Below are 21,804 nucleotides of genomic sequence, written 5' to 3'. Positions count from 1 at the left end.
TTAATTAATAGATTAAAAAAAATAATAATTTTATAAAATTTTCTTATGTTGATATAAAAATTGTTTACTTATTATTCAATATGATAATGATTTAACGTATTTTATTTCAATAATAAAAACTTTTTATTAAGTCCCTAAACAGAGGAAGGCGACAGATGGCCTTTCGTTCCTGGATAAGATAACCTCCTCATTTTATTCTGGTATTGTATATTAGCGTCAGAAGAACAATTTTTATTTTTCGTAATTTGGTAAATTTCACTTATAAAGAAAGTAACACCTTTTTATAATTATTTTACATCAACAATTAATGAAGTATCGTATGTTATAGAAATCGAGTGTATAATATATAATTGCTCACTTAAATTTCTAAAACTTCCTTAATATAATGATTACTTTATTTAACGGTAATAATTCTGATTCTGATGAAGAATTAAAAATAAATACAGATTATGCTAAAAACTATAACAATTGGCGGCAGAAGGAAGAATTAAATAAGTGTAAGTACATATAACTGACTTTATAACCTCATGCATTAATGGCTATTTTTGTCTAACAATCCAATATATTTCAGTAAAAACAAAATACGGAGACGTTAATGACGATACAAACTTAGATGAAAGTTCTGACAGTGAGAGTTCTTCTGAAAAAGAAGAAGAAAATGTATAATACAATATTTTACAAATATAACAAAATTCTATGTTATTTTATTAATTATATTTTTCTTTCATAGGAGCTGACACAGCAATTTGATAAAGATTTTTATAAGACACTAGCCCTTCTAAAAAATAAAGACCCAAAAATTTATAACCAAAATGTAACATTTTTTGATGATACTAATAAGGCACAGGAAGAATATATTGAAAAGAAGAAGCAAAAAACTAAAAAAGAAAAAGCTATTTTTCTCAGAGATTATGAAAGGAACATCATCGTGGAAAGGGAAGGGAAATTTAGCGACAGTGAGGATGAAAGTATACTGAAAAAAGATAAATCAGAAACTAAACAAATCACATATGCACAAGAGCAAAAAGAATTAAAAGAAAGTTTCAAAGGTGCATTGCATGACGAGGAAGAGGAAGATGATTTGCTAAAACCAAAAACCAAATCTGAAAGTGAAAAAGCAAAAGTAAGCTACCCTCGACATCTTCTTATTTTTTGTAACAAAACTGACGTTATGTTTATTATTTAGGAAGAGGCAGATTACAAGGAATGGTTGAAAGGACAAAGGACAAATATAAATGAAAATGAGCAGCAGGTACTTAAACCTCTGCGTGATTTTTGGTCTAGCTCTAATTTAGATGCTAATGAGAAATTCTTAAGGGATTATGTGCTTAATGATAAATATCTAGATAAAAATACGGGATCGGATGACGATGAATATGACGATGAAGGCAGAAACTACCTAATTCACGACAGTGATGAGAATTTGTCAGAAGATGAGAAAAACATCGAAAAGCAAGAAGAATTTGAGCTTAAATATAATTTTAGATTTGAAGAACCTGATCAGGAATTTATTAAACGATATCCGCGTAGCATGGAGAATTCTTTAAGAAGGAAAGATACTCGTAGAGCCGAAAAGAGAGCAGAGGTAAAAAAGAGAAAAGAAGATGAGAAATTAAGGAAACAAGAGGAACTTAAGCAGTTGAAAGCATTAAAGAGAAAAGAAATCGAAGAAAAAATAGAAAAATTGAAGGAAATTACAGGGAATGACGATATTCAATTTAATGATATTGATTTGGAGGGTGATTTTGATCCTGCCAAATATGATCAAAAAATGAATCAAATTTTTAATGACGATTACTATGCAGTTCCCGAGGGGAATGCTAAGCCCGAGTTTCAAGATATTGACGAGGAACTAGGAATTGAGGATACCTGGGATAATTATGATCCAAATACAGAAAATTTGGCAGATGATGATGGATATGAAGGACCGCATTGCGAGGATCCAGAATTTAATGTAATTGATTTATATTAATTGTTTTTATTCCAAGAAAATAAATCAAAATTACATATAATTTCAGATGGATGCGGATTATAATCCATTGAAAAGAGTTCAGGAAGAAATGGAAATGGATTCTAAAAGAAGAAAACGTAGACGGAGGTCTAAGTTTGCAGAACTCATAGCAAAAGAAAAGCCAAAATTTGATCCTCAACAACATAAATCTTACGAAGAATATTTTGATAAGTATTATTCATTGGATTACGAAGATATGATTGGTGACATACCATGTAGATTTAAATACAGAGAAGTTGTGCCAAACGATTATGGTTTGAGCATAGAAGAGGTAAGTATATATTAATATTATTTTTAACGCTTTTATTTTTCTGTAAGACACTTTACTACGTCCTTTTTATTAGATATTGGTGGCCGATGATAAAGAATTGAATAAATGGTGTTCCTTGAAGAAAGCTCTTCAGTACAGACCAGAGCATGCTGAACTAAATGACGTCCAAATGTATAAACAGAAAGCCAAGAATGAGGCACTTAAAAGAAAGATACTTACAAGTTTATACAAGTAAGGCAAAAAGGATGGAAATTTTTTTAACCGAGTTCGTACTATTTACTATAAACTGTATTTAATATTTTTCAGGCAAGCCGAGGATGACGAAGAGGAAGACAAAAAGGAGATCTCAACTACTACCACCGTTAATGAAAGCACAGAAACAAAAAAGAAGCGACGAAAGAAGAAGAAAAAGATACAAGACGATCAGAACGATTCAGCCACTGTCGAGATTAATCACGAAACATCTAAATATAACAAACAACCTAACGAAAGCGATGAAAAGATGAAAAATAACGTTAATGTAACACAAGAAAAATCAAAGAAACATGCGAAAAGTGAAAAGCGGAAGTCAGAGGAACAGCGTGAGCAGCCAAAGAAAAAGAAGCTAAAGATTAATAAGTTGGAAGAATCTATAAATTCCACCGAAAATAAAATTCTCGAAGAAGAAAAAACTACAGGCGAACCTATCGATAAAGAATTTTCATCTAAAAAGAAAGTTAGTGATCAAAATCACAACGAGTCAAACGTCAAACATTCAAAGAAAACAAAATTAAAGGAGAAGATGACGAAGAAGAAGCTCGACAAAAAGAAGAAGAAGAATGGGACAAAGGACGGAGAAATTAGTGACATTGCTTCATTAAATCCGGAAAGGTTAAAGGTATATGGGATAAATCCAAAGAAACTGAAAAACAAATTGAAATACGGAAAGAAGAAACAATAACTATGTCATATTGTAAATATAAATATGTACATATAATTTGTTATTATAATCGACTATCTTTATATTCCCCGCTTTCTTACGCCGTCGCGCGCGCCCTGTTCAATATCAATAAACATGCGGGGTAAACGTTTGCCGAGGATACGATGTGATCGAATACCCGCACCCTCAAGTAGGAGTGTCCTGTTGTTAGGGTAAATCCGTTTCGACATGATAAACGACGTTTGCGGATTATTAGAATCGTAGCAGCCTGTTTGAGTTTACTTTTCTAAAATCTCCATCTTAATCCATGCCATATGCCTTGGTCAAGGAAATCTATCTTGCTGTTTCCGTTCAATGAACATCAGCCATCGATATTAAACAAATATTAACGCTATTATTATTATTATATTATTTTGCAAAATTATTATTAAGAAATTATATTTCTTAAATTGATATAAAAAGAATAAACTTGTTTTTAGAACTGACGTTAAAGAAATTATAATATTTTTTATAAAATACATACATGTATGTAGAGTAGAAAGAAAGACAACGTAATATTTGTCAATTAGAATAAAATTCGAAATTTAAAATTAATGATACGCTTTTGTACATGGCACTATTATACATGCAGACATACACTATCGTGGATTCGATCGCATTGACTGGAATAATTTAATCGGCAACAAAGCCCAGATATCTCTTACGAATGTTAGTTAACGAGAGGGGAGAGGATTAGGGATGACACGGTACTTGCACCCATCTAAACTGGTCTCTCTGTCCCCTTGGGTGCAATATATCAATTCTCCTAGCCCCACCAGTATTCCACGGTAGCAGGTGGCTCCTGACGGCTACGCTCGTTCGCACCCTTAATTCTCAATTAATGTTATACCCGTTGTAAACGTGTATTTTATCCGTGCCGCGTAAGTTGCGATACTAAAATAAACCACATAAACACATACACACAAAAAAAAAAGAAAAAAAGCAAGGAAAGAAAAGCTTTATCGTGACGAATGAATAACGAGAATTAACAAAAGAGTACAGAGATCAGACAGAAAAGTTTGGAATGTAATTTACCAACTGCTTACACTTTATCGAGGAATAAGGTTTTGTGATATTTTAGGAAGATGTTTAACGTAAAATTGAAACGCGAAATTGCGTTTAAATTGCAGATATTTTCTGACGTTAGAAAAATACGTTTATTTGAGTCGAAAATGATCGAAACAAGACTCCACGATCAATGCAAATTTCTTTTCTTTTCCTTCTACCCAATTACTTGAAAATATTGCGTGGTAATACAATTTTCGAAGCTTTCAGTTTTTACTAAAACCACGCAGAGTTTCGAGTTTCAGTTTCATTTCTGAGTATTTCATTTTAGATTCTTCGAAGAGTAATTTAATTCAGATTTCCAAGACCGTTTAATCGCTATTTTCGCTAGGTAAAAATCAGTTAGGGGTTGTTCGAAGGAGTAGCTATTTTCACCGAATTACGAGCTATCCAGTTTCAAGATTACCAAATTTCACGGTCTAACGCCTCCATCTGGAATCGTATAGGACGTACCAGGGGGTAGTGTAATTGAGGTATCATCCCTGTCCACGTCCTAATTGGCGGAAAATTGTCAGGGTGAATATCCGAGTAACTCGGTGAAGAAACTCGAGTTCAAGATACTATTTTCGTCCTTTCGATGAATTTATCATTTTTTGCCGGAAAATTCAACTTGCAATTCGATTTATAATCGATGAAAACAATTTGTAACTTTATTAATTGATATTATATGATATTAATAAAAGAATCGAAAGAAATTGGATTTAACTTTAAGCCGAGTACAATTTCCACCGAAATAGATTTCTTAGAATAAAATCGAATTGGATTCGTTGTTCAGAGTTTTCGTTCGTGACTTCGTCAAATCGCCCACTTGAATCATAATTATCAGATATGTGGTAATCGTTCCAATGACCTGAAAAAACAAATGTTAATTAAAGAATGATATAGCTCACTGACAACTATATATTAAAATTGAAATGAAATTTAAAATTATAGCTTGTAAATTTTAAATTCTATTTCTTATTTAATCGAAGGTCCATGTACTGCTTGAATAAACGTGTGATCCAGGTTGAAATATCCATGAGCTGTGAATACCACCGGATTTTGTATCAGCTGTAGGGTGAAATTTCGAATCTAAAAATGTCATTTTTCATCTTAATTTAGTGTATTTTTTTTTTTTTTATAATCTTACAACATACTCTTTTATACAGCTCTTGAATATTTACCTCTGCTCGAAATTCGTTGCTGGTGGATGGTTCGTACAGGTCGCAAATAACATCGCCCATAATTGTTACCTGTGAACAATTAATAATAGGAATTCCATGCTTTTAAATTTCTTTCAACTATTTTAATCTTGCACGATTTTAGATATATATTTTGAGAAACACATTTAAATAATACTTTTCTCTCTCTCTTTTTTTTTTTTTAATATTCTTCTATGTTCATTAACATCTTTAAGCTTTCAAGCGTTTATCGACGTGTATCGATAGTTTCTTCTGATAAAATGCTGTACCTCTAAGTTCGTTTTAGCACAAACGTGATTCACATGCAAGATTTGCGACGCGTAAACCAAGAACCAGCAAATCACGGAGACCAGTTCTTTCACAAGTTCATCCATGGTCAGATCCAGCCATATAATCCTGTACAATATGTAGAGGAAAGTAATGGTGAAGATAACCGATGTGGTCATCAGCAACAGAATCTGCATGCCGAACGTGTCATTCACCACTTTCACGATCTTGATTATCTCTAGATGCATTTGCCTTTTCGAAAAAAATGTACGTTCGTATGAATGAATAATTTAATATTGTCAAAACTATTTATCGCACAGTCTCGTTTCAAGAAACTGAAATTTATATTATATTTCGTTCTTAAAAATTTACGTTTAATACTTTCCTCGATATTAAATTATCCATCGAAGTAAAATTTTATCTATTTCTTTTCTACGCTTTTATTTGTCTGCTGTAAAAATTCAATTTGAAGAATTTCGGGACGATATATTTACCGCAGTGCCGTTAAATTTCCTGATACATGCCAACTGTACAATTCGACAGAAACGTTTCTCAAATATTTCGAACGAAAAGTTCTTTATCGGGTTTAACAATTTCGTAAGATCGCGGCGAAAATGCAAACGCGCGATCTCCAATCTTCTCTCACGCGTTATATCAAATATTCCTATTAAACAATTTTCTACTATCTCTTGTCACGTTAGATAGATTAACGTATAACATACGAGAAACGATACAGAGAACGTTTTGCGGTTTTCCGCTCAACGCAGAATCTCACTTTATTGATCTTATCTTGTTCGTGTTTCCATGGCTCCCTTGTTCATTCCTAAACGACCAGAATTTATTGTCCTCGAAATCGTTCTTCATCTGTAGAAATCTTTTATACAATGACGATTCCGGTGTCATCGTGGCCAACATACTATGAAGCAATTGATTCAGTTGGTGAAGCTTCAACCTCAAGCACCTACATTTTATACATTGTATTTTTTATGGTTTCATTAGAACACTATCATAGTAGAACTCTATTTATCGTAATTTGTGTCGGAGTAAATGGTTTCATCATTGTCACGGTTCTCGTTACTAGCGATGATTCACAGAACATCTTTGTAGACGATAATGCACGAGTATAATTGGAACGAGTTCACTTAATCGAGCACTGATTAAAGTTTCGTTTCTATAAATGGAATTCTACCGTAATGAAATATTTTTGAATAGTTGAATAATTGAATAATTAATTGTTTTTGAATATTTGCTTTCATACGTGACCCAAAAGCCGAAGGTAGCGCTGGAAACGTAGATGACTATGAATGGAACGTGGGCTACGAAGGAAAGGCACAGTTTCATTATCGTTGGCGCGGATGTTGCAAAATGCCATTTGGAAGTGACTGCGACGAAAACGACTGTGATAAATCCGTAAAAAATGAATTCCTTTATCTGATACACGAACAGCGTACGATACATTCGTGGCAATCCTATTTTTTCCATCGCTTCATCGTTCGATTCTATGAGTGCGATCAAAGCACGTAATTTCTAGAAGACGAAAGACGTATTAAAATTACAAATAAATTAACCGGTCGTATGGTATTGGAACTTCGACTCTTTGAAACTATCTCGCATGGAAATTTACCTATTGTTGTACCTATTGTTTTTTCTTTTTTAATTAAAAAATATGACGATGAGAAAGAGGATGACAAAGATACATATATCTAATCCAAAATAAAAATATAATACGGCCAATCTGAAAGTAATTATCGAGTGTTTCTGATCTACCGAATTTCAAAACTGCTGCCCCATAACATCCGAGAAATATGACATAGGTGTATCCCCTGTGGTCTTTGTATTTAAAATAAAACTTTTTCGAAACAAAGCGCTCAATTTACCTGCGCATTTAATCTGCTGGCGACGATCAACGTGCTTAATGTCCAAAGATTCGCATAAATCAGTAATTTGAACGCGATTCGACTTAAGCTGAGCATGCTAATTATATAATATTTATTGAAATAAGGTATCATTAATATACCAACGACATTAACCAGTATCAAAACACACAGTGTGTACGCGTACTCTATCAGTTTCGATGGTTTTTTGCTAAAAACGTCACTGATGCCCATCCCGAAAAGAAAATTCATCACCAACGACGGCACTATGGTTTGCCTGAGAGTTTTCGGTTTGAACATCGTGGAACAAAGTCGCGAGAACTTTAACAGTGGATAAACTTGAACACTCTACTTCCTTGCCATTCTTTCTGAATAGTTTTGACGGATCATTATCGTGTCACGAATGTTAAATAGGCTGCTAAGTAATAACGAACATAACAATTGCCTGCTCGTATCTGGATCGATATCGTTACGAGGATGAAATTGCTATGAGGAATAGTTAATGACGAGTCTATAGGATGAAATTGCGCATAGTAGAACTGTCTGATTAATATCGCAAAAATAAGAATATTACCGTTGCGAAAGTGAAGGATATGATCTTATGCAATGTTTTTTTCCTTAGGTTTTTCTAAGAATATGAATCATGTTTGATTAGTCAATAAAAAGAATTATTTTTGAGAATAACGTGGAGCACCTGGAATCAAAGGTGTGCAAATGACACTGATGATATCAATAATTTGGCAAAATAACGAAGAGGTAAGAATATTTTTGTAATTCATACGGGAATAAAAATATTATTTCATCGTAAGTGTTTTTTCCTTTAAACATATTTGTTACGATACATACGAATTGTGGTGTTTTACACTGAATCAAGCTCCAGTACACTATGTCTCGTAAAGTCCTCAAATACTATCATTTCTTATACGTTATTAGATGTATATCTTATAGTTACGTCAACGAGATAAACAATAATGATTTTCCTAACTAGATTTTGTCACGTTGTATGTCTTGTACCTTGTACCTTTACATATTTATGTGTAAAGATTGCAAATTGTACGGCGGTTTTGCGAGAGGAATGTTAATTACGAGGCGCATTGTATTAATATTTAACATTTACAAATTTTACCTATGTGTTTCCAAATTCTACAATACGATTCTATCGAGCACTATGCATAGCTATACTACTATACTTGTATTCTCGTATAAGGTGGTGGTCTCGTTTGTGATTATCATTGGGTCGTTGTTTATCAAGTGCTGGCTCCATTGTACCATAATCACCACATAAGAAATTACGAAGTTGAGACACTGAAAAAATTATACGAATAAATTTGTAATAAATTGAAGGAGAAATAAATCCACGCAAAGAAGTATACTAACGTAACGGATGAATCCATAGTTCAATATGTAATGAACCGATTTTGTTTTTTCAAGTTGCGTGTACGATATTTGCCAAGAAAAATGGAGGATCTACAAATAGATTAATTTTACGTTACTTGCGATAATTTCATTTCGATCTGTAAATGAATAAAATTTCCACTTTTTTACCTCATCTGTTAATTCTGCGTTTCCTTCGTGCACAGGATACGCGTGGATGTTTCCTATCGTTTTGTCAGCCTGAAAATCGATTGATCGAGTCAAACCCTGTTACTTGCTTTTCCAAAACAGTGACAAAATTTTGTGCATTCCTGCCAAAGAACGTAAACATCTTATAACATACAACATATTCGTTTCATAAAAATATGACATAGCCGATCGATACGTATACTACAAAAGTATGACAGTTGTTCTGTAGAGAAATCTGTTTTTATTGGAAAATCGAATAATGGTAACCTTTTAAAATCGATCTACGAATGGTGAATGGTATGTATTATAGTCTTTGAAACGAATCAAAATTAATTGTTAGAATTTTTCCCAACGATATACTATTTCCCAAATAGCAAGTTATTATTCATAATTTAAGAAAATATGATTTGATGAAAAATGACTAATGCTGCAGAGTCGAAGAATTAAATATATATTTTTTACCTGTCCCATTGTATATTCGCAGTCGTAGCTCATTAAAGCGACCTTCAAGACTCCAACCACGCTGTCCAATACAGATATCAATATCAGATTCACTAGATCTTTTGCAGAATTAGACCCTCTGTGAAGATTCATGTACAAGTTGTAAACACATATAGTACAATATAGCAGAGTCGTGATCGCGTATATTAATATTTGGGCGTTGAATATATCGTTCACCATCTTAGATACCTTGCACACTTGTAGATGCAGGAACCTTTAAATTTGCGAATTTCCATATCTTTATTTATTTGTCGAAATATGCCAAATAATATATACTGACAGACAAATAAATAGTTAAATTTGAATTGCGCTATACAAGAGAATTTACAAACTCGAATCATACGATAGGTTTATTCGACGAATAAAATTTTGTTTTAAAAAATAGTTTTATGTCTTTCGTCGCCCTTTCTTTTTCAATGGAAAACATAAGAAACGGATAACGATTCTTTGATGTAACTGTTATTAATTCGATTTTTATTTACCTAATTTGTCGAAGTATATGAACTTTTTCTTGTAAGATCTTTTGTTTTACATTCGAAACGCCGCTCATCGTAGATACTTCTGAAACATTTAAAGATCCTTCGGACTGCCAATTGTTCAATTCAAATCTATTTCGAAAATTATGACTGGGTTCGAAGATGGTCTCCGTATTGGATACCTCTGTTTTTACTTTGTATTTCTCCAAGAGGAACGTTTCGAGAAGCTCGTTTATCATTTTAAATCGCGATCCTAGCCAACTGTAATAACGATAAAATTTTGAAAAATAGGGAAAAGAATTATTCTGAAATATTTTAAAGCAAATATGTAATGAAAATATAGAATGTAATCAAATGAAGGATGATAGTACAGATGATGAACAGAATATGTTTTTAATTGTTTACATACTAAATCGCTGTGTTATAGTCGTATAATACGACCGATTGGGCGTTCGTTATATAATAGTAAACAAAGGTCATAGATACTTCCAAAAGTGTTACAGAGCTTTGTGTTAACATCATTATGAAAATTGCAAATTCTACGACCACATTTAGTAACCAGAATGATCCGACGATCGTTATATGGCGATGCAAAGTACGATATTCGATTTCAATTCCCAATTTTTTTAAAAGCTCGTCCACTTTGTCAATCTGCTTTATCAAGGTTGATATGTTCTGAATAATAAACGAGTAAAAACAAAAGTAATCGAGTTATTAAATTTGCGTGAAAATTTCATTACTATGTAATTAAAAGAAGATCCATTGTGTTTTCACCTTGGATTGGTACAGACCAATTATCATTATGCTCATGTATCCAAGTACATACGTGATATATTGGAATACGTATGTGACACTTTCTATGTTATACGTCATGTGATATTTTATATTTACTATTTGTGGATAAATTGTGGAAACAGTAAGTACAATTAACAACGTGTTCCAAATCCAGCTACATATAAATTTGGACCGGTGTTTTCTTGGATCAATGAAGTTTCGAAGTGCCACCATGTAATTCAATACTGTTATTATCCTTGTTGTTGTTTCGTAATTTTTCATTCTTGCTTTTATCTATTTTTTTAATTTCAAGTAGAAAACGTGAATAATTTTTTAACTTTTCTTCGACGATATTAACCCGCGGCATTAACGTTACTCGTTTCTCTGTGCAACTAAAGGTGACAGCGACTCAGGTATTGCATATGCAACTATTAGAACTAAGACAGAGTTTCATTAATAGAATGTCATAGGAATGTAGGAAGTTATAAAGTAGGAAAGGCAATTAGTTTGATTTCAATCGTTATCGACGAATCGTACATCATTGTAGGATAATACTTGTATCCCGAATGATTACGATCACTTTAGGAAATTGCACTTATTGTTGCATTCGATATACTTGAAGAATTGTTAATGGCCTTGAAGTGTTTCAATTGGTATTGCGTGGCATGAATATGTTTGCACTGGTGCATTATATATGTTTGCACGTTGTAGTCAGATAGAAAGTAAATACATAATATTAAAGAGCAAACAGGAAATTATTCCTAACCACCCTAAATTGAATGAGGCTTTTTACTTTATGTTTCCACATTATATTACTTTAAAATCATTTACTGCCTGGCAAATACCTTTCAAGCAAGAGTGGAATGACGTTGAAGAGGGAATGATCTGACGTTATTAATTTTGTTGGCAAACATATATACTTAATGATATACAAACTCTTCTCTTGATGCATTTCGTTATTTCATATAGAAAAATATTAACTCGCTCGTGCCAAGGAACAATTTGTTTCAGGCATATTTTAATAAATTATGCTTTCGAAACGACATAACGAAATAAAAGCATCCAAAAATGTACCATTCTATCATGAAATGTTGAAGGGACGAAAAGCAAAGATTCTTTTCATTAAATTTTATCACGTTGTACAATTCATTAAATTTGATCACAGCTTGTACCTCGTACGTTAACATACCTTTAACGATTTAAGAACTTAAGGTAATTGTGTAAAAGAAGTCATATTTATGATGTGCAGTTTATTAAAGATTAATTACAGTTTCCATGTGCGACTTTTATAATTCCATACCAAGACGCTGTCGAAAAGTATCCAAAGGTATATTACTATACTACTATGCTCGTATTCTCTTGTAGCGTTTGAAAGGTGGTGGTCTCGTTTGTGATTATCATTGGGTCGTTGTTTATCAAGTGCTGACTCCATTGTATCATAATTACCAAGTAAGATATTACGAAGTTGAGACACTGTAAAAATTATACGAATAAATTTTTAATAAATTCAAGGAGAAATAAATCCACGCAAAGAAGTATACTAACGTAACGGACGAATCCATAGTTCAATATGTAATGAACCGATTTTGTTTTTTCAAGTTGCGTGTACGATATTTGCCAAGAAAAATGGAGGATCTACAAATAGATTAATTTTACGTTACTTACGATAATTTCATTTCGATCTGTAAGTAAATAAAATTTCCACTTTTTTACCTCATCTGTTAATTCTGCGTTTCCTTCGTGCACAGGATACGCGTGGATGTTTCCTATCGTTTTGTTAGCCTGAAAATCGATTGATCGAGTCAAACCCTGTTACTTGTTCTTCCAAAACAATGACTAAATTTTGTGCATTCCTGCTAAAAGTAAACATCTTATAACATACAGTATGTTCGTTTCTTAATAATATGACATAGCCGATCGATACGTATATTACAAAAATATGACAGTTGTTCTGCAGAGAAATCAGTTTTTATTGGAAAATCGAATAATGGTAACCTTTTAAAATCGATCTACGAATGGTGAATGGTATGTATTATAGTCTTTGAAACGAATCAAAATTAATTGTTAGAATTTTTCCCAACGATATACTATTTCCCAAATAGTAAGTTATTATTCGTAATTTAAGAAAATATGATTTGATGAAAAATGACTAATGCTGCAGAGTCGAAGAATTAAATATATATTTTTTACCTGTCCCATTGTATATTCGCAGTCGTAGCTCATTAAAGCGACCTTCAAGACTCCAACCACGCTGTCCAACATATATATCAATGTCAGATCCAATTGATGTATTACAAAATTAGGATTTCTGTGAAGTATCATGTACAAGGCGTAGACACATATAGTACAATATAGCAGTGTCGTGATCGTGTATATCAATATTTGAGCGTTGAATATATCGTTCACCATTCTCGATACCTTGCACACTTGTAGATGCACGAACCTTTAAATTTGAGAATTTTCATATTTTTTTTTTTTTTTGTCGAAATATGTATAATAATATATACTGTCAGACAAATGAGTGGTTAAATTTGAATTGCGTTATACAAGAGAATTTACAAATTCTCAGCTTATAATTAAAAGGGAGTAGCGAATTATACGATAGGTTTATTCGATAAATAAAATTTCGTTTTATAGAGTAGTTTTATGTCTTTCATCGCCCTTTCTTTTTCAATGGAAAAATTTAGAAACGGATAATGGTTCGTTGATGTAACTGTTATTAATTCGACTTTTATTTACCTAATTTGTCGAAGTATATGAACTTTTTCTTGTAAGATCTTTTGTTTTACATTCGAGACGCCGCTCGTCGTAGATACTTCAGAAACATTTAAAGATCCTTCGGAGAGCCAATTGTTCAATTCAAATCTATTTCGAAAATTATGACTCGGTTCAAAGATGGTCTCCGTATGGGATTCCTCTGCTTTTACTTTGTATTTCTCCAAGAGGAACGTTTCGAGAAGCTCGTTTATCATCTTAAATCGCGATCCTAGCCAACTGTAATAACAGTAAAACTTTGAAAAATAGGAAAGGAATTATTCTTAAATATTTTAAAGCCGATATGTAATGAAAATATCGAATGTAATCAAGTGAAGGATTATAGTACAGATGATGAACAGTATCTGTTTTTAATTGTTTACATACTAAATCGCTGTGTTGTAGTCGTATAATACGACTGACTGGGCATTCGTTATGTAATAGTAATTAAAGATAGTAAATATCGTCACAGGCGGTAAAAGACTTTGTATTAGAATCTTTATGAAAATTGCAGATGCTACGACCGCATTTAGTAACCAGAATGATCCGACGATGGTTATATGACGAAGCAAGCTGTGATACTCGTTTACAATTCCCAATTTCTTCAGACGTTCGTCTACTTTATCGATCTGTTTTATCAAGGCCGATACGTTCTGAATAATAAACGAGTAAAAACAAAAGTAATCGAGTTATTAAATTTGCGTGAAAATTTCATTACTATATAATTAAAAGAAGATCCATTGTATTCTCACCTTGGATTTATACAGACCAATGATCATTATGCTTATGTATCCAAGTACATGCGTGGTGCATTGGAATATGTATGTGACACTTTCTATGTTATACATCATGTGATACTTTATATGTTTTATTTGTGCATAAATTGTGAAAACAGAAAGCACAGCAATTAACAACATGTACCAAATCCAGCTACATATATATTTGAATCGGTGTTTTTTTGGATCTATGAAGTTTCGAAGTGCCATTATGTAATTCAATACTGTTATTATCCTTGTTGTTGTCTCGTAATTTTTCATTCTTGCTTTTACCTATTTTTTAAATTTCAAGTTGAAAACGTGAATAATTTTTTAACTTTTCTTCGACGATATTAACCCGCGGCATTAACGTTACTCGTTTCTTTGTGCAACTAAAGGTGACAGCGACTCAGGTATTGCATATGCAACTATTAGAAGTAAGACAGAGTTTCATTAATAGAATGTCATAGGAATGTAGGAAGTTATAATGTAGGAAAAGCAATTAGTTTAATTTCATTCGTTATCGACGAATCATACTTCATGGTAGAATAATTGTTATAGTCCCGAATGATTATGATCATTCCAGAAAATCGCACTTATTGCTGTTAGTGTTCTTGAGGTGTTTCAATTGATATTGCGTGGCATGAATATGTTTGCATTGATGGATTATATATGTTTGCATGTGGCAGTCAGATGGGAAGTAAATAACATAATATTAATGAGGAAACAGGAAATTATTCCTAACCACCCTAAATAGAATGAGACTTTTATTTTATGTTTTCACATTATATTATTTTAAAATCATTTATTGCTTGGCAAAGACCTTTCAAACAGTAATGAAATGACGTTGAAGAGGGAATGCTCTGATGTTTTTAATTTTGTTGTCAAACAAACGTTTGTTTCGAAACGACATAACGAAATAAAGGCATCCAATAATGCTCAATTTGTATGTACCATTTTATCATGAAATGTTGAAGGAACTAAGAACAAAGATTCCTTTCATTAAATTTTATCAGGTTGTATCTTATACATCGTACCTCAAACTTTAACGAATTAAGATGTTAAGGTGAATGTGTAAAAAAAGTTATGTTTATGAGGTGCAGTTTATTGATGATTAATTACAGTTTCCATGTGCGACTTTTATAATTCCATACCAAGACGCTATCGAAAAGTATCCAAAGGTGTATTACTGTACTACTGTGCTCGTATTCTCTTGTATCGTTTGAAAGGTGGTGGTCTCGTTTGTGATTATCATTGGGTCGTTGTTTATCAAGTGCTGACTCCATTGTATCATAATCACCAAGTAAGATATTACGAAGTTAAGACACTGTAAAAATTATACGAATAAATTTTTAATAAATTCAAGGAGAAATAAATCCACGCAAAGAAGTATACTAACGTAACGGACGAATCCATAGTTCAATATGTAATGAACCGATTTTGTTTTTTCAAGTTGCGTGTACGATATTTGCCAAGAAAAATGGAGGATCTACAAATAGATTAATTTTACGTTACTTACGATAATTTCATTTCGATCTGTAAGTAAATAAAATTTCCACTTTTTTACCTCATCTGTTAATTCTGCGTTTCCTTCGTGCACAGGATACGCGTGGATGTTTCCTATCGTTTTGTTAGCCTGAAAATCGATTGATCGAGTCAAACCCTGTTACTTGTTTTTCCAAAACAGTGACAAAATTTTGTGCATTCCTGCTAAAAGTAAACATCTTATAACATACAGTATGTTCGTTTCTTAAAAATATGACATAGCCGATCGATACGTATATTACAAAAATATGACAGTTGTTCTGCAGAGAAATCAGTTTTTATTGGAAAATCGAATAATGGTAACCTTTTAAAATCGATCTACGAATGGTGAATGGTATGTATTATAGTCTTTGAAACGAATCAAAATTAATTGTTAGAATTTTTCCCAACGATATACTATTTCCCAAATAGCAAGTTATTATTCGTAATTTAAGAAAATATGATTTGATGAAAAATGACTAATGCTGCAGAGTCGAAGAATTAAATATATATTTTTTACCTGTCCCATTGTATATTCGCAGTCGTAGCTCATTAAAGCGATCTTCAAAGTACCAACCACGCTGTCCAACATATATATCAATGTCAGATCCAATTGATCTATTACCAAAGTAGGCTGTCTGTGAAAATTCATGTACAAACTGTAGACACATATAGTACAATGTAGCAGTGTCGTTATCGTGTGTATTAATATTTGGGCGTTGAATATATCGTTCACCACCTTCGATACTTTGCACACTTGTAGATGCAGGAACCTTTAAATTTGCAAATTTTCAAATTTTTTTATCTGTTGAAGTATGTAAAGCAATATATACTGACAGACAAATGAATGGTTAAATTTGAATTGCGTTATGTAAGAGAATTTGCAAATTCTCAGCTGAAAATTAAAAGGGAGTAGCGAAACATACGATAGGTTTATTCGACGAATAAAATTTCGTTTTATAGAGTAGTTTTATGTCTTTCATCGCCCTTTCTTTTTCAATGGAAAACTTTAGAAACGGATAATGGTTCGTTGATGTAACTGTTATTAATTCGATTTTTATTTACCTAATTTGTCGAAGTATATGAACTTTTTCTTGTAAGATCTTTTCTTTTACATTCGAAACGCTGCCCGTCGTAGATACTTCTGAAACATTTAAAGATCCTTCGGACTGCCAATTGTTCAATTCAAATCTATTTCGAAAATTATGACTGGGTTCGAAGATGGTCTCCGTATTGGATTCCTCTGCTTTTACTTTGTATTTCTCCAAGAGGAACGTTTCGAGAAGCTCGTTTATCATCTTAAATCGCGATCCTAGCCAACTGTAATAACAGTAAAACTTTGAAAAATAGGAAAAAAATTATTCTGAAATAAATTAAAGCAAATATGTAATGAAAATATCGAATGTAATCAACTGATTATAGTACAGATGATGAACAGTATCTGTTTTTAATTGTTTACATACTAAATCGCTGTATTGTAGTCGTATAATATGACCGATTGGGCGTTCGTTATATAATAGTAAGCAAAGGTAATAAATGCTTCCATAGGCGCTAAAGAGTTTTGTATTAACATCTTTATGAAAATTGCAGATTCTACGACCGCATTTAGTAACCAGAATGATCCGACGATCGTTATATGACGAAGCAAGCTGCGATATTCGATTTCAATTCCCAATTTCTTCAGACGTTCGTCCACTTTGTCGATCTGTTTTATCAAGGCCGATACGTTCTGAATAATAAACGAGTAAAAACAAAAGTAATCGAGTTATTAAATTTGCGTGAAAATTTCATTACTATGTAATTAAAAGAAGATCCATTGTGTTTTCACCTTGGATTGGTACAGACCAATGATCACTATGCTTATGTATCCCAGTACATGCGTGATATATTGGAATATGTATGTGACACTTTCTATGTTATACACCATGTGATATTTTATATTTTCTATTTGTGCATGAATTGTGAAAACAGAAAGCACAATTAACAACGTGTTCCAAATCCAGCTACATATAAATTTGAATCGGTGTTTTTTTGGATTTATGAAGTTTCGAAGTGCCATCATATAATTCAATACGGTTATTATACTTGTTGTAGTCTCGTAATTTTTCATTCTTGCTTTTATCTATTTTTTTAATTTCAAGTAGGAAACGTGAATAATTTTTTAACTTTTCTTCGACGATATTAACTCGCGGCATTAACGTTACTCGTTTCTCTGTGCAACTAAAATTGATAGCGACTCAGATATTGCATATGCAACTATTAGAAGTAAGGCAGAGTTTCATTAATAGAATGTCATCGGAATGTAGGAAGTTATAAAGTAGAAAAAGCAATTAGTTTATTTCATTCGTTATCGACAAATGTTACTTTGTGGTAGAATGTGGTTATAATCCCGAATGATCACGATCACTTTAGGAAATTGCATTTATTGCTGCATTCGATATTCTTGAGAAATTGTTAATGTTCTTGATGTGTTTCAATTGGTATTGCGTGACATGAATATGTTTGCATTGATGCATTATGTATGTTTGCATGACACAGCCAGATAGAAAGTAAATAACATAATATTAATGAGAAAGCAGGAAATAAATCATTTACTGCATATCAAAATACTTTCAAGCAACGGTGAAATGGCATCGAATGGAGAATGGTCTGATGTTATTAATTTTGTTGGCTAACATATACTTTTTGATATACAAACACTTTTCTCGTTATTTCATATAGGAAAATATTAACTGGCTGGTGCCAAGAAATAATTTGCTTAGGGCATATTTTAATAAATTATGCTTTCGAAACGACATAACGAAATAAAAGCATCCAAAATTTTTCAATCTTTATGTACCATTATATCTTGAAATGACGAAGAACAAAGAATCTTTTCATTACATTTTGTCACGTTGTATCTTGTACCTGGTATCTCAACATACCTTTAGCGATTGAAGATCCTAAGGTGATTGTGCGAAAGAAGTCTTATTTATGAGGTGCAGTTTATTAATGTTTAATTACAGTTTTTATGTGTGGCTTTTATAATTCCATACCAAGACGCTATCGAAAAGTATCCAAAGGTGTATTACTGTACTACTGTGCTCGTATTCTCTTGTAACGTTTGAAAGGTGGTGGTTTTGTTTGTGATTATCATTGGGTCGTTCTTTATCAAGTGCTGGCTCCATTGTACCATAATCACCACATTAGAAACTACGAAGTTGAGACACTGTAAAAATTATACGAATAAATTTGTAGAATAAATTGAAAGAGAAACAAATCCACTTAAAGAAGTATACTAACGTAACGAACGAATCCATAGTTTAATATATAATCAACTGATTTTGTTCTTTCAAGTTGCGTGTACGATATTTGCCAAGAGAATTGGAGTATCTACCAATAGATTAATCCTGCTTTATTTATGATAATTTCTTTTAGTATGTAAATTAATAAAATTTCAATTTTTTTACCTCATCTATTAATTCTGCGTTTCCCTCGTCCACAGGACATGCGTGGAGGAGTCCTATCGTTTTGTTAGCCTGAAAATCGATCGAGTGAAACTTGTTACTTCTTTCCACAAACAATAATCCAACTTGGTGAGCTCAAGCAAAGGGTTGATCAAGCAAAGATTTCACAAAACTATGACTTCTCCGATTGGTACGTACGATACAAAAATATGAAAATTGTCTCTATTGCAGAAACCTGCTTTCATTAGGAAAATAAATAGTGGAAAATTTTTTAAATTAACGCATGAATGAGAGTGTTATATTACCGACAGTATTCGAAGGAAATAAATTAGTAACATTTTTTCTAACGATAATATACCAATTGTAATACGCTGTTATCCATAATTAATGAAATTTTTCAGTATGACAGGAAAATACGTTTTGTCGAAAACTGGCCCACGCAGTGGGATTAAAAGAAGCGAAGAACAAAGTTTTCACCTGTCTCATTGTATTTTCGCAATCGTAGCTCATTAGAGGGATTTTCAGTGCAGCAAGGACGCAGTTCAACACGTACATCATTATTAATTCTATCGAATGTATACTATTAGATGGTCTGGAGAATTGCATGTACAAGAAGTAGATAGATATACTACAATTTAGTAGTATCACGGTCGTGTATATTAATATTTGGGCGTTGAATATTTGGTTCACCATCTTCGATACGTTGCACACTTGCAGATGCACGAATCTTCAAGTTGGCAAATATTCAAATCTTTTTATTTGTCCAAAAGTTCATAACAATATGTAGTGACGAAAGACAAAAGGAAGCTTATTTAAATTACAGATACATTTTACAAAAGAATTCTCGAACTCTCGATTCAGAATTAAAAGAAAAGGTCAAATGGTGCAGTACGTTTAATCGCCAAAGACAATTTCGTCTCGTAATATTGTTTTATCGTTTTCTTTCCCTGTTTTTATATTTGCCATTATCCGTGGCTGTAATTGTTATTAATTCGACGTTTATTTACCTGATTCGTTGAAGTAAACGAATTTTATCGCCGGACAGTGACCGTTGTTTTAATTTCCGAGTGTTGTTAGTGGAATTTACTTGTAAAACTTTTACAGTTCGTTCGGGCAACCAATTGTCCAATTCGAATGTGTTTCGAAAATTATGACTCGGTTCGAAGATGGTTTCCGTATCGGAATCCTCTGTTTCTACTTGAGAATTCTTCAAGATAGACGTTTTCATGAGCTGGTTTATATTTTTAAATCGGGATCCTAGCCAACTGTAATAGCAAAAGAATTTCGAAAAGTAAGCAACGTTTAAACTTCGAGGTGTACGGAAAATGACTTTGTTAAAGAATATTGTTTACGTACTATACGGCGGTGTTGTAGTCGTATAAAATGATTGATTGGGCGTTCGTAAAGTAGCAGTAAATGAATATAAGAAATGTTGTGGTATACAGTGCGGAGTGTTGTATCAATATCTTTATGAAAAGTGCAAATATTATGACCGCATTTAATAACCAGAGGGATCCGACGATCATCGTGTGACGAAACAAACTGCGATACTCGATATCAATTCCTAGTTCCTTGAAAATTTCGTCCACTTTGTCAATACGTTCTATCAACGTCATTGCATTCTGAATAATAAAAGAGAAATTTAGAAGCGATTGAATCGTTTAATGTACGTAAAATTGTAATTTTCCCTTTTCGAGTTTTTGCACAGTAATATTCAGTGAATAGATTTTGATTATTTCGGATGTGTCAAGTAGATAAACATTCTCTTAGCAAATAAATCGAATTCATCTTATTTGAAAAATTAATACTTCGTTTACTTGTATCATTTATTTTCTTACAAATATAGAATAAGAAATAAATATACAGCAGTATACTTTTTCATTTTTCGAAAGGAACAAATTATACTAAATAATTGAACAAATTTACCTTAGACTGGTACTGGCCAATGATCACTATGCTTACGTATCCAAGATCATGGATGATATATTGGAACATGTACGTAACACTCTCTATGTTATACGCCATGTGTTGTTTTATATGGCTCAGTTGTATGTAAATTATGATGGGAAGAAAAACGGCAACCAAAAACGTCAAAATCCAGCTGCATATAAATTTGAATTTATGTTTAACTGGATCTATGAAGTTCCGAAGTATCGCAATGGTATTTAATATGGTTATTATCTTGGTTGTTGCCTCGTAATTGTCCATACTTGTTTTAATTTATTTTGAAAAACTAACTAAGTAAAATGTTAAAAATCGTTCAACGTTCTACACGCGATATTAACGTGACTCATTCCCCTATGCAACTGAAGGTGATAGCGATTCCCGGATATATTGAATATCGGATATTCAATTATTAGATATAAGAAAGGTTTTCATCTTTT

General features: G+C 32.4%; 5 protein-coding genes across 5 annotated transcripts; 1 reads left to right on the top strand and 4 right to left on the bottom strand.

The window, feature by feature from the left end:
* Window positions 1-108: 108 nt before the first annotated feature.
* Window positions 109-3,271, top strand: LOC126920779 (protein KRI1 homolog). Its single transcript, XM_050731526.1, has 8 exons — window positions 109-248; window positions 329-497; window positions 572-660; window positions 731-1,123; window positions 1,187-1,954; window positions 2,019-2,282; window positions 2,356-2,513; window positions 2,589-3,271. Exons 2-8 carry the CDS (start codon window positions 386-388, stop codon window positions 3,220-3,222), a joined length of 2,418 nt encoding a protein of 805 aa, XP_050587483.1. The 5' UTR covers window positions 109-248; window positions 329-385; the 3' UTR covers window positions 3,223-3,271.
* Window positions 3,272-4,401: 1,130 nt separating this feature from the next.
* On the bottom strand, window positions 4,402-17,306 carry LOC126920780 (putative gustatory receptor 28b). The gene is made up of 12 exons (XM_050731527.1): window positions 17,040-17,306; window positions 16,714-16,747; window positions 9,653-9,871; window positions 9,173-9,241; window positions 9,005-9,094; window positions 7,631-8,932; window positions 7,012-7,280; window positions 6,529-6,714; window positions 5,756-6,005; window positions 5,469-5,537; window positions 5,287-5,376; window positions 4,402-5,155 (listed from the first exon to the last, which is right to left on the bottom strand). Exons 6-12 carry the CDS (start codon window positions 7,925-7,927, stop codon window positions 5,048-5,050), a joined length of 1,269 nt encoding a protein of 422 aa, XP_050587484.1. The 5' UTR covers window positions 7,928-8,932; window positions 9,005-9,094; window positions 9,173-9,241; window positions 9,653-9,871; window positions 16,714-16,747; window positions 17,040-17,306; the 3' UTR covers window positions 4,402-5,047.
* LOC126920128 (uncharacterized) lies at window positions 8,784-10,968 on the bottom strand. Its single transcript, XM_050730087.1, has 7 exons — window positions 10,942-10,968; window positions 10,577-10,842; window positions 10,174-10,428; window positions 9,653-9,905; window positions 9,173-9,241; window positions 9,001-9,094; window positions 8,784-8,932 (listed from the first exon to the last, which is right to left on the bottom strand). The coding sequence occupies exons 1-7, from the start codon at window positions 10,966-10,968 to the stop codon at window positions 8,784-8,786; spliced, it is 1,113 nt and encodes a 370-aa protein (XP_050586044.1).
* Window positions 12,219-17,901, bottom strand: LOC126920127 (uncharacterized). The gene is made up of 7 exons (XM_050730086.1): window positions 17,803-17,901; window positions 17,438-17,703; window positions 17,040-17,294; window positions 16,495-16,747; window positions 16,018-16,086; window positions 12,487-12,576; window positions 12,219-12,414 (listed from the first exon to the last, which is right to left on the bottom strand). The coding sequence occupies exons 1-7, from the start codon at window positions 17,899-17,901 to the stop codon at window positions 12,277-12,279; spliced, it is 1,170 nt and encodes a 389-aa protein (XP_050586043.1). The 3' UTR covers window positions 12,219-12,276.
* LOC126919992 (uncharacterized) lies at window positions 17,444-21,198 on the bottom strand. The gene is made up of 5 exons (XM_050729773.1): window positions 20,777-21,198; window positions 19,898-20,685; window positions 19,424-19,492; window positions 19,257-19,346; window positions 17,444-19,182 (listed from the first exon to the last, which is right to left on the bottom strand). The coding sequence occupies exons 2-5, from the start codon at window positions 20,111-20,113 to the stop codon at window positions 19,042-19,044; spliced, it is 516 nt and encodes a 171-aa protein (XP_050585730.1). The 5' UTR covers window positions 20,114-20,685; window positions 20,777-21,198; the 3' UTR covers window positions 17,444-19,041.
* Window positions 21,199-21,804: the final 606 nt, after the last annotated feature.

This window comes from Bombus affinis, chromosome 9, assembly GCF_024516045.1.
Source record: "Bombus affinis isolate iyBomAffi1 chromosome 9, iyBomAffi1.2, whole genome shotgun sequence".
Classification (NCBI taxonomy): Eukaryota; Metazoa; Arthropoda; class Insecta; order Hymenoptera; family Apidae; genus Bombus; species Bombus affinis.
The sequence above is the reverse complement of the archived record's forward strand: the minus strand, read 5'-3'. Positions and strand labels throughout refer to the sequence as shown.